This window comes from Salvelinus fontinalis, chromosome 30 (assembly GCF_029448725.1).
Source record: "Salvelinus fontinalis isolate EN_2023a chromosome 30, ASM2944872v1, whole genome shotgun sequence".
NCBI lineage: Eukaryota > Metazoa > Chordata > Actinopteri > Salmoniformes > Salmonidae > Salvelinus > Salvelinus fontinalis.
Genome location: NC_074694.1, coordinates 9957847 through 9972392, shown reverse-complemented (window position 1 = coordinate 9972392; position 14546 = coordinate 9957847). Strand labels below are relative to the sequence as shown.

Here is a 14546-nt window from a genome sequence, read left to right as displayed (position 1 = left end):
TTGACCTAAACCCTAAACCCTCATACTGCTTCCTCTGTCCTCCTGTCCTTGACCTAAACCCTAAACCCTCATACTGCTTTCTCTGTCCTCCTGTCCTTGACCTAAACCCTCATACTGCTTCCTCTGTCTTCCTGTCCTTGACCTAAACCCTCATACTGCTTCCTCTGTCCTCCTGTCCTGGACATAAACCCTAAACCCTCATACTGCTTCCTCTGTCCTCCTGTCCTGGACATAAACCCTAAACCCTCATACTGCTTCCTCTGTCCTCCTGTCCTTGACCTAAACCCTAAACCCTCATACTGCTTCCTCTGTCCTCCTGTCCTTGACCTAAACCCTAAACCCTCATACTGCTTCCTCTGTCCTCCTGTCCTGGACATAAACCCTAAACCCTCATACTGCTTCCTCTGTCCTCCTGTCCTTGACCTAAACCCTCATACTGCTTCCTCTGTCCTCCTGTCCTTGACCTAAACCCTCATACTGCTTCCTCTGTCCTCCTGTCCTTGACCCTCTGCCGTGCACTGCCTTCGCCCACGGTGATCGGCACCTAGTAGTAACTGTAGTGTAGTGTGGTTTCATTATTAGCACCCCCCCCCCCCCAGTTCCACACACCACTACCACCAGTGGCACTGTCACCATTCACCCTACACCTCCAACAGTTGTTAGACTGACACATACACCCTAGTGATTGACATTCACCTACCATTGATGATTCACACTTGACATGATGATTACGACTATTGATCTACTATTGATCAACTATTGATCTATCTTTCCATCATATGGTGTCATAGGTCCGGTTTCCCGGACACAGATTTAGCTTAGTCCTAGACTAAGAAGCACGTCCAATTTTAGATTCTCAATTTAGCTTTTTAGTCCAGGGCTTAATCTGTGTCTGGGAAACCGGACCTAAAGGGCTAAGATCCTGTTGTTTTTTTAAAGGACATGGATTGGATTTGAAAGGGGTTGTTAACAGATGTGGGACCAAGTCACTGTTATTCAAGTCACAAGGTCTGAGTCTCAAGTCAGGTCCAAAGTAGAACGGATCGAGTCTGGAGTCAAGTCTCTAAGAGCGAGTCGCGTCTCAAGTTTTTTTCCCAAGTTGAGTCTCAAGTAAAGTAAAAAAAAAAAAAATACAAATCTATACATGCAATGACTGGTTCAACTACAAATCTTTGTCTATGTATTGAGGCTACCAGACGGCCCTTTTCATTATTTTGTCTACAACACATTTTGACGATGTGTTTTTCAAATAGGGACCTTTGTAACAGTCTTTTTATTACATTTTTGGGGTATTTTACTTCCCTTTTCTCCCTCATTTTGATCTTGTCTCCTCGCTGTAACACCCCAACGGCTCTGGAGGCGAAGGTTGAGTCTTGGGTCCTCCGAAACACGACACACCAAACTGCGCTTCTTAACACGCACCCGCTTAACCCGGAAGCCAGCCGCACCAATGTGTCAGAGCAAAGCATCATTCAACTGACGACCGGGGGTCAGCCTGCAGGCGCCCGGCCCGCCACAAGGAGACGCTGGAACGCGATGAGCCAAGTAAAGACCCCTTGGCCAATCCCTCCCCTTACCCGGATGACGCTGGGCCAATTGTGCGCCGCCCTATGGGACTCCCGATCACGGCCAGTTGTGACACAGCCTGGGAACAAACCTGGGTCTGTAGTGACACCTTAAACCGCTGCGCCACTCAGGAGGCCCAACTTGTAACAGTCTTAAAGGCATGCTTCTGAATTTTGGCAATGAGGCCCTTTATCTACTTTCCCAGAGTCAGATGAAGTAAGGGAATACTATATTTTTGTCTCTGTCCTGTATGAAGGAAGTTACTGGTAGTTTTGCGAGCCAATGCTAATTAGTGTTAGCACAATGACTGGAAGTCTATGGGTAGCTACTAGCATGCTCATTGCGAAAATCCCATAGTATCCCTTTAAGGGCCTGAAAACAGCAGAAGGCAAGGCAGGTTGATGTGCTCAAGGTAGATTTAGTTACAGGTCTTGTTGATCCAATGATGAAAGTGCAATATCATCAACATATGCAAAAGAACATATGCATCAGCAAAAATCACTGAAGCTGGACACTCACATCTCCCTCACTAACTTTAAGCACCAGCTGTCAGAGCAGCTCACAGATCACTGCACCTGTACATAGCCCATCTGTAAATAGCCCATCCAACTACCTCATCCCCATACTGTTATTTATTTTGCTCCTTTGCACCCCAGTATCTCTACTTGCACATTCATCTTCTGCACATCTATCACTCCAGTGTTTAATTGCTGTATTGTAATTATTTCGCCACTATGGCCTATTTATTGCCAAACCTCCCTTATCCTACCTCATTTACACACACTGTATATATACTTTTTCTATTGTATTATTGACTGTATATTTGTTTATCCCATGTGTAACTCTGTGTTGTTTGTGTTGCACTGCTTTGCTTTATCTTGTCCAGGTTCCAGTTGTAAATGAGAACTTGTTCTCAACTAGCCTACCTGGTTAAATAAAGGTGAAATAAATCAAATCAAATATAAATATACAAGTAGATTGACCAAATATACATGGGCAATAGCCCTAAAGAAATAGCCTCTGTATCAGGTTTAACCTGTCATAACTGAACGGACACAGGTGGAGGGAAAAACTGTACTGCCTAGTTCCCCTTGAGGAACCAAAAGGAATCTGTTTGACAGGAGCTCAACAGGTAGATGTAAGCACTTGGCCCTTCCCAGGACAATACAATTACCCAATTGGCAATTACACAAACCAATAAACTGGTTCTACAATGTAAAAGGCAATTTCCACATCCATTGTTACGTTCTTCTTAATCAGACTTAATGATTATTAATGATATTTCATCACCATTCATACATGGAATAAACATTTTATCTTATTCAACATTCTGACTCCAAAGCGTCGCAGGGCACTTACACGGAACCCAACCCGGCTGCGCACGTGCACCATCGTGCATAAATTACTTTTGTCCCCCCACACCAAGCACAATCACGACACGTAGGTTAAAATATCAAAACAAACTCTGAACCAATTATATTAATTTGGGGACAGGTCGAAAAGCATTAAACATTTATGGCAATTTAGCTTGTTAGCTTGCACTTGCTAGCTAGTTTGTCCTGGGATATAAACATTGAGTTGTTATTTTACCTGAAATGCACAAGGTCCTCTACTCCGCCAATTAATCCACACATAAAATGGTCAACCGAATCATTTCTAATCATCTCTCTTCCTTCCAGGCTTTTTCTTCTCTTGACTTTATATTGCGATTAACAACTTTCATAAATTAGGTGCATTACCACCACTGACCTTGTTAGTCTTTCAGTCACCCACGTGGGTATAAACAATGAGGAGATGGCACGTGGTACCTGCTTCTATATACCAATGAGAAGATGGGAAAGGCAGGACTTCTGCATCGGAAATAGAACTGATTCTATTTTAGCCCTTGGCAACGCAGACGCTCGTTGGCACCCATGAGCAGTTTGGGTGCAATAATTGAATAACATAGATTTCTAAATGTATTTTGCGTGCGCGAGCGGTGTAGTCAGCCTGTTAGCGTAGTCCTGTGCCCACCGAGGCGTTGCCGCTTCTATTACACACGACCACGACCAGAATGACCGACGAATAGGACACAAAACACACGGAGCTCCGACATTAGCTGGGAAATATGAACAAGAGAAAACCATTCGTTGAATTAAATGAACAGAACTTCTACCTCAATAAACAATGAACATCGCGCCCATCCAGAGCGTAAGAAATGTTTAATGAAAATGTATGGTATTAAACGTGAAACAATTAAGCGTACGGTAATGGAATGATGAAACACTAGCAATTATTGTAGTATTAGATAAACTATAGATTTCCCACACATGGCCTTTAAACGTGCAAAAGCACCAGCAAACGTTTCAACCAAAGAACAACGTGCACGCTCCGCTGGCGGGAGTTTGGAGTGCGCAACGGGAGAAACGCGCCTATGATGCCTCTAAAAAATACAAACTTCATAAATAAATGATACATTTCAAGGATTTTTTTACATGCCAAAAGACCAGTAGGCATATATTAGTAATTGTTGTTTGATGCCCCATTGCTAGTGAGCATGCAAAGTAAAAGTTAATATTCTTGATCACCAATTTTTTGGGGAGCTGCATATTTATTTATTATGTCAAACCTCTCTCCCTAAAATGTGATGTTTGCGCTGCACCCGATCCTATAGCTGGAAAGCAAATCAGCAATCTCGCTCATCCAGTCAGTGTTGAGTGACAGTTTGCTGGTCCAATCAGAGGGCAGACTGTGCGTTTTCAGAAGACAATCTGTTTAGTTTTTTTTGTTGTTGCAAGGGTGACGCTGCCGCTACTGTCTCTGGCTGCGTGGAGCGTTATCCACAAAATAAGTAAAATAACGTTACAAAACCTCGCCCGAGTCGAAGTTGAGTGCCCGAGGTTTGAGGCTCCAAGTCTCAAGTTTTATTTTCTGTCGAATCTCAAGTCAGTGTCGAGTCCAAGTCATGAGACTGGATTCCACAACTCTGGTATAGAAGCCATAGTGTTTACATTTGAAAGCCATCTACATAATTTAAAACTCATACTTAAGTCTCAAACTAATCTCTGTAATTATTGATTTGTTCATGTATAATTTCCACTTATTGTAACACATTCTGTTTTGTTGGTGTATAATACATAATTTCAAGTGTTTTTTTTTTAATTTATGCTAAAGCTGTTTGCTTAGGTTTTCAACAAAATTGCTGTTTCATTGTATTCTTCACAGTCTGCTGCTGTCACCGCATTGGCTTTTTAATTCATGGTCATTTGTCCTAAATAACACTCAAATATTCCCTATATAGTGCACTACTTTAGATCAGAGCCCTATGGGTCGTATGGGCCGTGGTCTAAAGTAGTGCACTGTATAGGGACTAGAGGGCCATTTGGGATGCAGTCTTGGTGGGATAAGCACATGAAAGAGGTTACGTAATTAGTGATTTAGTTTCACATCATTACATTAGGGATTTAAATACGCACATCCAGAGATGATACATACATTATGATACATACATTATGATACATACATTATGATACATACATTATGATACATACATTATGATATATACATTATGATACATACATTATGATATATACATTATGATATATACATTATGATACATACATTATGATATATACATACATTATGATATATATATACATTATGATACATACATTATGATATATACCTACATTATGATACCTACATTATGATATATACATTATTATACATACATTATGATACCTACATTATGATACCTACATTATGATATATACATTATTATTCATACATTATGATACATACATTATGATACATACATTATGATATATACATACATTATAATATATACATTATGATATATACATTATGATACATACATTATAATATATACATACATTATGATATATACATTATAATATATACATACATTATGATATATACATTGTGATACATACATTATAATTTATACATTATAATATCTACATTATGACATATACATTATGATATATACATTATAATATATACATTATGATGTATACAATATAATATATTCATTATGATATATACATTATTATATATATATACATACATTATGATATATACATTTGAATATATACATACATGATACATACATTATAATATATACATACATTATGATACATACATTATGATACATACATTATAATACATACATTATGATATATACATTATTATATATACATTATTATATATACATTATGATATATACATTATGATACATACATTATGATATATACATTATGATGTATACAATATAATATATTCATTATGATATATACATTATTATATATATATACATACATTATGATATATACATTTGAATATATACATACATGATACATACATTATAATATATACATACATTATGATACATACATTATAATACATACATTATGATACATACATTATGATATATACATTATAATATATACATTATGATATATACATTATGATATATACATTATTATATATACATTATTATAATATATACATTATGATACATACATTATGATATATACATTATGATACATACATTATGATATATACAGTTGAAGTCTGAAGTTTACGTACACTTAGATTGGAGTCATTAAAACTCGTTTTTCAACCACTCCACAAATTTTTTGTTAACAAACTATAGTTTTGGCAAGTCGGTAAGGACATCTACTTTGTGCATGACACAAGTAATTTTTCCAACAAATTGTTTACAGACAGATTATTTCACTTATAATTCACTGTATCACAATTCCAGTGGGTCAGAAGTTTACATACACTAAGTTGACTGTGCCTTTAGAACAGCTTGGAAAATTCCAGAAAATTATGTCATGGCTTTAGAAGCTTCTGATAGGCTAATCATTTGAGTAAATTGGAGGTGTACCTGTGGATGTATTTCAAGGCCTACCTTCAAACTCAGTGCCTCTTTGCTTGACATCATTGGAAAATCAAAAGAAATCAGCCAAGACCTCAGAAAAAAAATTGTAGACCTCCACAAGTCTGGTTCATCCTTGGGAGCAATTTCCAAACGCCTGAAGGTACCACGTTCATCTGTACAAACAATAGTACGCAAGTATAAACACCATGGGACCATGCAGCCGTCATACCGCTCAGGAAGGAGACGCGTTCTGTCTCCTACAGATGAACGTACTTTGGTGCAGAAATTCGCAAATCAATCCCAGAGCAACAGCAAAGGACCTTGTGACGATACTGGAGGAAACAGGTACAAAAGTATCTATATCCACAGTAAAACATGTCTTATATCAACATAACCTGAAAGGCTGCTCAGCAAGGAAGAAGCCACTGCTCCAAAACTGCCATAAAAAGCCTACGGTTTGCAACTCCACATGGGGACATAGATCGTACTTTTTGGAGAAATGTCCTCTGCTCTGATGAAACAAAAACTTTAATTATTTGGCCATAATGACCATCATTATGTTTGGAGGAAAAAGGGGGAGGCTTGCAAGCCGAAGAACACCATCCCAACTGTGAAGCGCGGGGGTGGCAGCATCATGTTGTGGGTGTGCTTTGCTGCAGGAGGGACTGGTGCACTTCACAAAATAGATGGCATCATGAGGCAGGAAAATTATGTGGATATATTGAAGCAACATCTCAAGATAGTCAGGAAGTTAAAGCTTTGTCGCAAAAGGGTCTTCCAAGTGGACAATGACCCCAAGCATACTTCCAAAGTTGTGGCAAAATGGCTTAAGGACAACAAAGTCAAGGTATTGGAGTGGCCATCACAAAGCCCTGACCTCAATCCTGTAGAAAATTTGTGGGCATAACTGAAAAAGCGTGTGCGAGCAAGGAGGCCTACAAACCTTACTCAGTTACACCAGCTCTGTCAGGTGGAATGGACCAAAATTCACCCAACTTATTGTAGGAAGCTTGTGGAAGGCTACCCAAAACGTTTGACCCAAGTTAAACAATTTAAAGGCAATGCTACCAAATACTAATTGAGTGTATGTAAACTTCTGACCCACTGGGAATGTGATGAAAGACATAAAAGCTGAAGTAAATCATTATCTCTACTATTATTCTGACATTTCACATTCTTAAAATAAAGTGGTAATCCTAACTGACCTAAAACAGGGAGTTTTTACTAGGATTAAATGTCAGTAATTGTGAAAAACTGAGTTGAAATGTATTTGGCTAAGGTGTATGTAAACTTCCGACTTCAACTGTACATGATGCTACATACATTATGACATATACATTATGACATATACATTATGACAGATACATTATGATATATACATTATGACACATACATTATGATATATACATTGACACATACATTATGATACGTACATTATGATATATACATTATGACATGTACATTATGACATATGCATTATGACATATACATTATGATATATACATTATGATATATACATTATGATATATACATTATGATATATACATTATGACACATACATTATGACATATACATTATGATATATACATTATGACATATACATTATGACACATACATTATGACACATACATTATGACACATACATTATGACACATACATTATGACACATACATTATGACATATACATTATGACATATACATTATGACATACATTATGACATACATTATGATATATGCATTATGACATATACATTATGCTATATGCATTATGATATATACATTATGATATATGCATTATGACACATACATTATGATACATACATTATGATATATACATTATGATATATACATTATGACATGTACATTATGACATTTTCATTATGATATATACATTATGACACATACATTATGATATATACATTATGACATATACATTATGATATATACATTATGATATATACATTATGACACATACATTATGATATATGCATTGACATATACATTATGACATATACATTATGATATATACATTATGACATGTACATTATGATATATACATTATGACACATATATTATGATATATACATTATGATATATGCATTTTGATATATACATTATGACATATACATTATGACACATACATTATGATATATACATTATGACACATACATTATGATATATACATTATGATATATGCATTATGATATACACATTATGACATATATACATTATGACATATACATTATGACATACATTATGATATATACATTATGACACATACATTATGACATATACATTATGACACATACATTATGACATATACATTATGATATATGCATTATGATATATGTATTATGACATATACATTATGATATATACATTATGATATATGCATTATGATATATATATACATTATGATACATACATTATGACATATACATTATGATATATACATTCAGATATATACATTAGGATATATACATTATGATATATGCATTACAAGCACATTAAAACCAAATGCATTTACTAGCGAATTGACACGTGCTACAGAACACCGCTCCCCATCGGCTGTTTAAAGAACTGATGATCCACCATGTTTGATTGTACACCGCTGATGTGAATGTAACATGCTGTTTGGTTACTGTGACTGTAACAGGCTGTAACATGCTGTTTGGTTACTGTGACTGTAACAGGCTGTAACATGCTGTTTGGTTACTGTGACTGTAACAGGCTGTAACATGCTGTTTGGTTACTGTGACTGTAACAGGCTGTAACATGCTGTTTGGTTACTGTGGCTGTAACATGCTGTTTGATTACTGTAACAGGCTGTAACATGCTGTTTGGTTACTGTGACTGTAACAGGCTGTAACATGCTGTTTGGTTACTGTGACTGTAACAGGCTGTAACATGCTGTTTGGTTACTGTGGCTGTAACATGCTGTTTGATTACTGTAACAGGCTGTAACATGCTGTTTGGTTACTGTGACTGTAACAGGCTGTAACATGCTGTTTGATTACTGTAACAGGCTGTAACATGCTGTTTGGTTACTGTGATTGTAACAGGCTCTTTGGTTACTGTGACTGTAACAGGCTGTTTGGTTACTGTGACTGTAACAGGCTGTTTGGTTACGGTGACTTTAACATGGTGGTTGGTTACTGTGACTAACGGATTGTAATGTTTGGTTGCTGTAACAGGCAGTGAAGTGGGGCTGAGGGTGAAGCAGGAACCTGGATTCGTAGCGGTCTCCGGGGAACACGTCACAGAGGAAGACGTGGAGATATTCACACAGGTCCAAGAGATCTCGTCGCAGGTGAGGAAACTGTTCAAATAAACTTTCAATCCCACTTCTCACACCTATCACCTCGATCAATACAAGTTAGATCTAGCCTGTAGTTTAACATGACAAATTCTAAATTAAAGTTTGTCCAAATTTTTTTTCAGACCTGAAAAGTAGTTTAGTGTCAAGAAGGGTCCACATCCCATTGTTGAAGTTGCTGTTTAACCTCTCTAGAGTACGTGAGACGTTAGCGTCCCACCTTTTCAACAGCCAGTGAAACTGCTGGGCGCCAAATTCAAATACAGAAATACTCATTATAAAAATTCAGAAAACAAAACATATTTTACATAGGTTTAAAGATTAACTTCTTGTGAATCCAACCACGGTGTCAGATTTTAAAAAAATGCTTTACGGCGAAAGCATACCTTACGATTATTTGAGAACATAGCCCACAAGACAAATCATTACAAACAGTAACCAGCCAAGTAGAACAGTTACACAAGTCAGAAAAAGAGATAAAATGAATCCCTTACCTTTGATGATCTTCATATGGTTGCACTCAGCAGACATTCATTTACTCAATAAATGTTCCTTTTGTTCGATAAAGTCTCTTTATATCCAAAAACCTCTGTTTTGTTTGCGCGTTTTCTTCAGTAATCCACAGGCTCAAACGCAGTCAAAACAGGAAGACAAAAAATTCCTAATTGTATCCGTAAAGTTCATAGAAACATGTCAAACGATATTTATATTCAATCTTCAGGTTGTTTTTAGCCTAAATAATCGATAATATTTCAACCGGACAATAACATCGTCAATTTAAAAGGTAAACAAGAAACGCACTCTCTCGGTCTCACGCATAAAAAAGCTCTGTGACACTTGACGGTCCACTCATTCAGACTGCTCTTACTTCTTCATTTTTCAGAATACAAGCCTGAAACGATTTCTAAAGATTGTTGACATCTAGTGGAAGGCATAGGAACTGCAATTTGAGTCCTAAGTCAATGGATACTGTAATGGCATTGAAGAGAAAACTACAACAAAAAAACTTCCTGAATGGATTTTTCTCAGGTTTTCGCCTGCCAAATTAGTTATGTTATACTCACAGGTACTATTTTAACAGTTTTGGAAACTTTAGAGTGTTTTCTATCCAAATCTACCCGTTATATGCATATCATATCTTCTGAGCCCGAGAAGCAGGCAGTTTAATTTGGGCATGCATTTCATCCAAAATTCAGAATGCCAACCCCTACCCTAGAGAAATTAAAGATACTGCCTGTGTCAGGCAGTGTCAGACTGTTTGAATGCTTGTGGTACGACATTTTTGTTTTTGTTTTGTCATGTTTAGAGAAATGGAACCATGACCATCACTGACTCTGGACGATTCCCTGCCTTCATAGAGTTTGGGAAGCATTGTATCCAAACCTGGTACTCTTCGCCTTACCCACCTGAATACTCAAGGTAAGCTTCATTTTTTTACTCAGCCAAATTAGGACCAATCAATGTTATTAGACCTAGTTTTGAAAACATTGTCCTTGTCCTATAGAAATACTGTATTTTGAGAGCATTATACCAGTGTTCGGATTTACTGTGTTTTCTAGGCTTTTAATTTGCACGCTGAAATACAAATGGTCTTGTTATGTCTGTCGTTGGCAGATTGCATACGCTTCACCTGTGTGAGTTCTGTCTGAAGTACATGAGAAGCAAGAACATCCTACAGCAACACACCAAGAAGTGTGGCTGCTTTCACCCTCCGGCCAATGAGATTTACAGGAAGGACGACCTTTCAGTGTTCGAGGTCAGAGGTCACTCTTCACAGTAGTAAAGCAATGGTTGTGTCCCAAATGGCAGTATATTCCCTATATATTGACCAAATATATATATATATATGTTTCTGGCCATTTTGAGCCTGTAATCAAACCCACAAATGCTGATGCTCCAGATACTCAATTAGTCTAAAGTCTTTAATCAGGACAACAGTTTTCAGCTGTGCTAACATAATTGCAAAAGGGTTTTCTAATGATCAATTAGCCTTTTAAAATTATACACTTGGATTAGCTAACACTAACGTGCCATTGAAACACAAGAGTGATGGTTGCTGATAATGGGCCTCTGTACGCCTATGTAGATATTCCATAAACAATCTGCCGTTTCTAGCTGCAATAGTCATTTACAACATTAACAATGTCTACACTGTATTGCTGATCAATTTGATGTTATTTTAATGCACAGAAAATGTGATTTTCTTTCAAGAACAAGGACATTTCTAAGTGACCCCAAACTTTTGAACAGTAGTGTGTGTGTGTGTGTGTGTGTGTGTGTGTGTGTGTGTGTGTGTGTGTGTGTGTGTGTGTGTGTGTGTGTGTGTGTGTGTGTGTGTGTGTGTGTGTGTGTGTGTGTGTGTGTGTGTGTGTGTGTGTGTGTGTGTGTGTGTGTAAAGACAATTAGATCCATTTGAATCCCACCTTGTAACACAACAAAATGTGGAAAAAGTCAGGGCGCTGACTTTGAGGGCACTGAATTATAGTGCACTACTTTGAAGCAGATCCTTTATTAGTGCACTACTTTGAAGCAGGATCCTTTATTGGCCTGGTCAAATTGTAGTGCACTACTTTGAAGCAGATCCTTTATTGGTCAAATTGTAGTGCACTACTTTGAAGCAGATCCTTTATTGGCCTGGTCAAATTGTAGTGCACTACTTTGAAGCAGATCCTTTATTGGTCAAATTGTAGTGCACTACTTTGAAGCAGATCCTTTATTGGTCAAATTGTAGTGCACTTAAAAGGGAATTGAGTTCCATTTGAGATGCTGCCCCGTGATCATGGTGCTGCATCTGTGTGAAATGTGACTGAATGGTTTTGAGGGACAGGAGGAACGAATCAACTGGTTGGTTTGAATTTGACCGATGTTCTTATGCTGGTCTTGTTCTGTGTTTAGGTTGATGGAAATGTCAGCAAGCTCTTCTGCCAAAACCTCTGCCTGTTAGCCAAACTGTTCCTCGATCACAAGACCCTGTATTACGACGTGGAGCCTTTCCTTTTTTACATACTAACAAAGAACGACGACAAAGGCTGTCACCTTGTGGGTTATTTCTCCAAGGTGAGGATATTCAATAGCATGAAAAATGTTTGATTAATGCAGTGACACTGTCTTTACTATATTAGTCATGATTAATGCAGTGACACTGTCTTTACTATATCAGTCATGATTAATGCAGTGACACTGTCTTTACTATATTAGTCATGATTAATGCAGTGACACTGTCTTTACTATATTAGTCATGATTAATGCAGTGACACTGTCTTTACTATATTAGTCATGATTAATGCAGTGACACTGTCTTTACTATATCAGTCATGATTAATGCAGTGACACTGTCTTTACTATATTAGTCGTGATTAATGCAGTGACACTGTCTTTACTATATTAGTCATGATTAATGCAGTGACACTGTCTTTACTATATTAGTCATGATTAATGCAGTGACACTGTCTTTACTATATTAGTCATGATTAATCTAGCGACACTGTCTTTACTATATTAGTCATGATTAATGCAGTGACACTGTCTTTACTATATTAGTCATGATTAATGCAGTGACACTGTCTTTACTATATTAGTCATGATTATTGCAGTGACACTGTCTTTACTATATTAGTCGTGATTAATGCAGTGACACTGTCTTTACTATATTAGTCATGATTAATGCAGTAACACTGTCTTTACTATATCAGTCATGATTAATGTAGTGACACTGTCTTTACTATATTAGTCATGATTAATGCAGTGACACTGTCTTTACTATATTAGTCATGATTAATGCAGTGACACTGTCTTTACTATATTAGTCATGATTAATGCAGTGACACTGTCTTTACTATATTAGTCGTGATTAATGCAGTGACACTGTCCGTACTGTATTAGTCATCTTAAAAGCTAAATGTATTCACAAGGGATTGTGCGCGTTCATGTACATGTGTGTGTTCACATTTGTGTGTGTGTGCGCGTGTGCTTTAGACAAGGACAGCGACAGGTGCAGTAAATTGCCAGCTTCAGCAGAGCTCTGACATACGTGATTTGTTTCCCCTTCCCTCAGGAAAAGCTTTGCCAGCAGAGGTACAACGTCTCCTGTATAATGATCATGCCTCAGCACCAAAGACAAGGCTTTGGAAGGTTCCTCATTGATTTCAGTAAGTCCCTTAATGCGTTCTAAGAACATAAAACTCAATGCCAGCTTGATTCTAGAATGCTTGCCTGATTTTTAAAATGTTTCCTCAGGCGTAGATTTGTGTCAGTCAAGTGCTTGTGAATTCATTTAAATGTGTAAATCAAAGGCAATTTATACTGATCAAAAAAATATAAGCGCAACATGTAACAATTCCAAAGATTTTACTGAATTACAGTTCATATAAGGAAATCAATCAATTGAAATAAATTCATTAGGCCCTAATCTATGGATTTCACATGACTGGGAATACAGATACCTTAAACTAAATGGGCCTCAGGATCTCAACATGGTATTTCTGTGCATTAAAATTGCCATTGATAAAATGCAATTGTGTTAGTTGTCTGTAGCTTATGCCTGCCCTTACCATAACCCTAACGCCACCATGGGGCACTCTGTTCACAATATTGACATCAGCAAACATACATGTGGTCTTCGGTTGTGAGGCCAGTTAGACAAACTGCCAAATTCCCTAAAATGAAGTTGGAGGTGGCTTATGGTAGAGAAATTAACATTCAATTATCTGGCAACAGCTCTGGTGGATATTCCTGAAGTCAGCATGACAATTGCACACTCCCTCAAAACTTGAGACATCT

At 37.2% G+C, this 14546-nt stretch overlaps 1 protein-coding gene across 9 annotated transcripts in view; it reads left to right on the top strand.

Moving 5' to 3' along the window:
- Nucleotides 1-14546, top strand: part of LOC129828613 (histone acetyltransferase KAT6B-like) — a 102094-nt gene that overhangs the window by 51690 nt on the left and 35858 nt on the right. For all 9 annotated transcript variants that reach the window (XM_055889688.1, XM_055889691.1, XM_055889686.1 and 6 more), the window contains 5 exons: nt 9646-9761; nt 11074-11186; nt 11382-11523; nt 12663-12824; nt 13822-13915. In XM_055889688.1, the coding sequence (XP_055745663.1) occupies nt 9646-9761; nt 11074-11186; nt 11382-11523; nt 12663-12824; nt 13822-13915 (627 nt within the window). The remainder of the gene's footprint in view (nt 1-9645; nt 9762-11073; nt 11187-11381; nt 11524-12662; nt 12825-13821; nt 13916-14546) is intronic.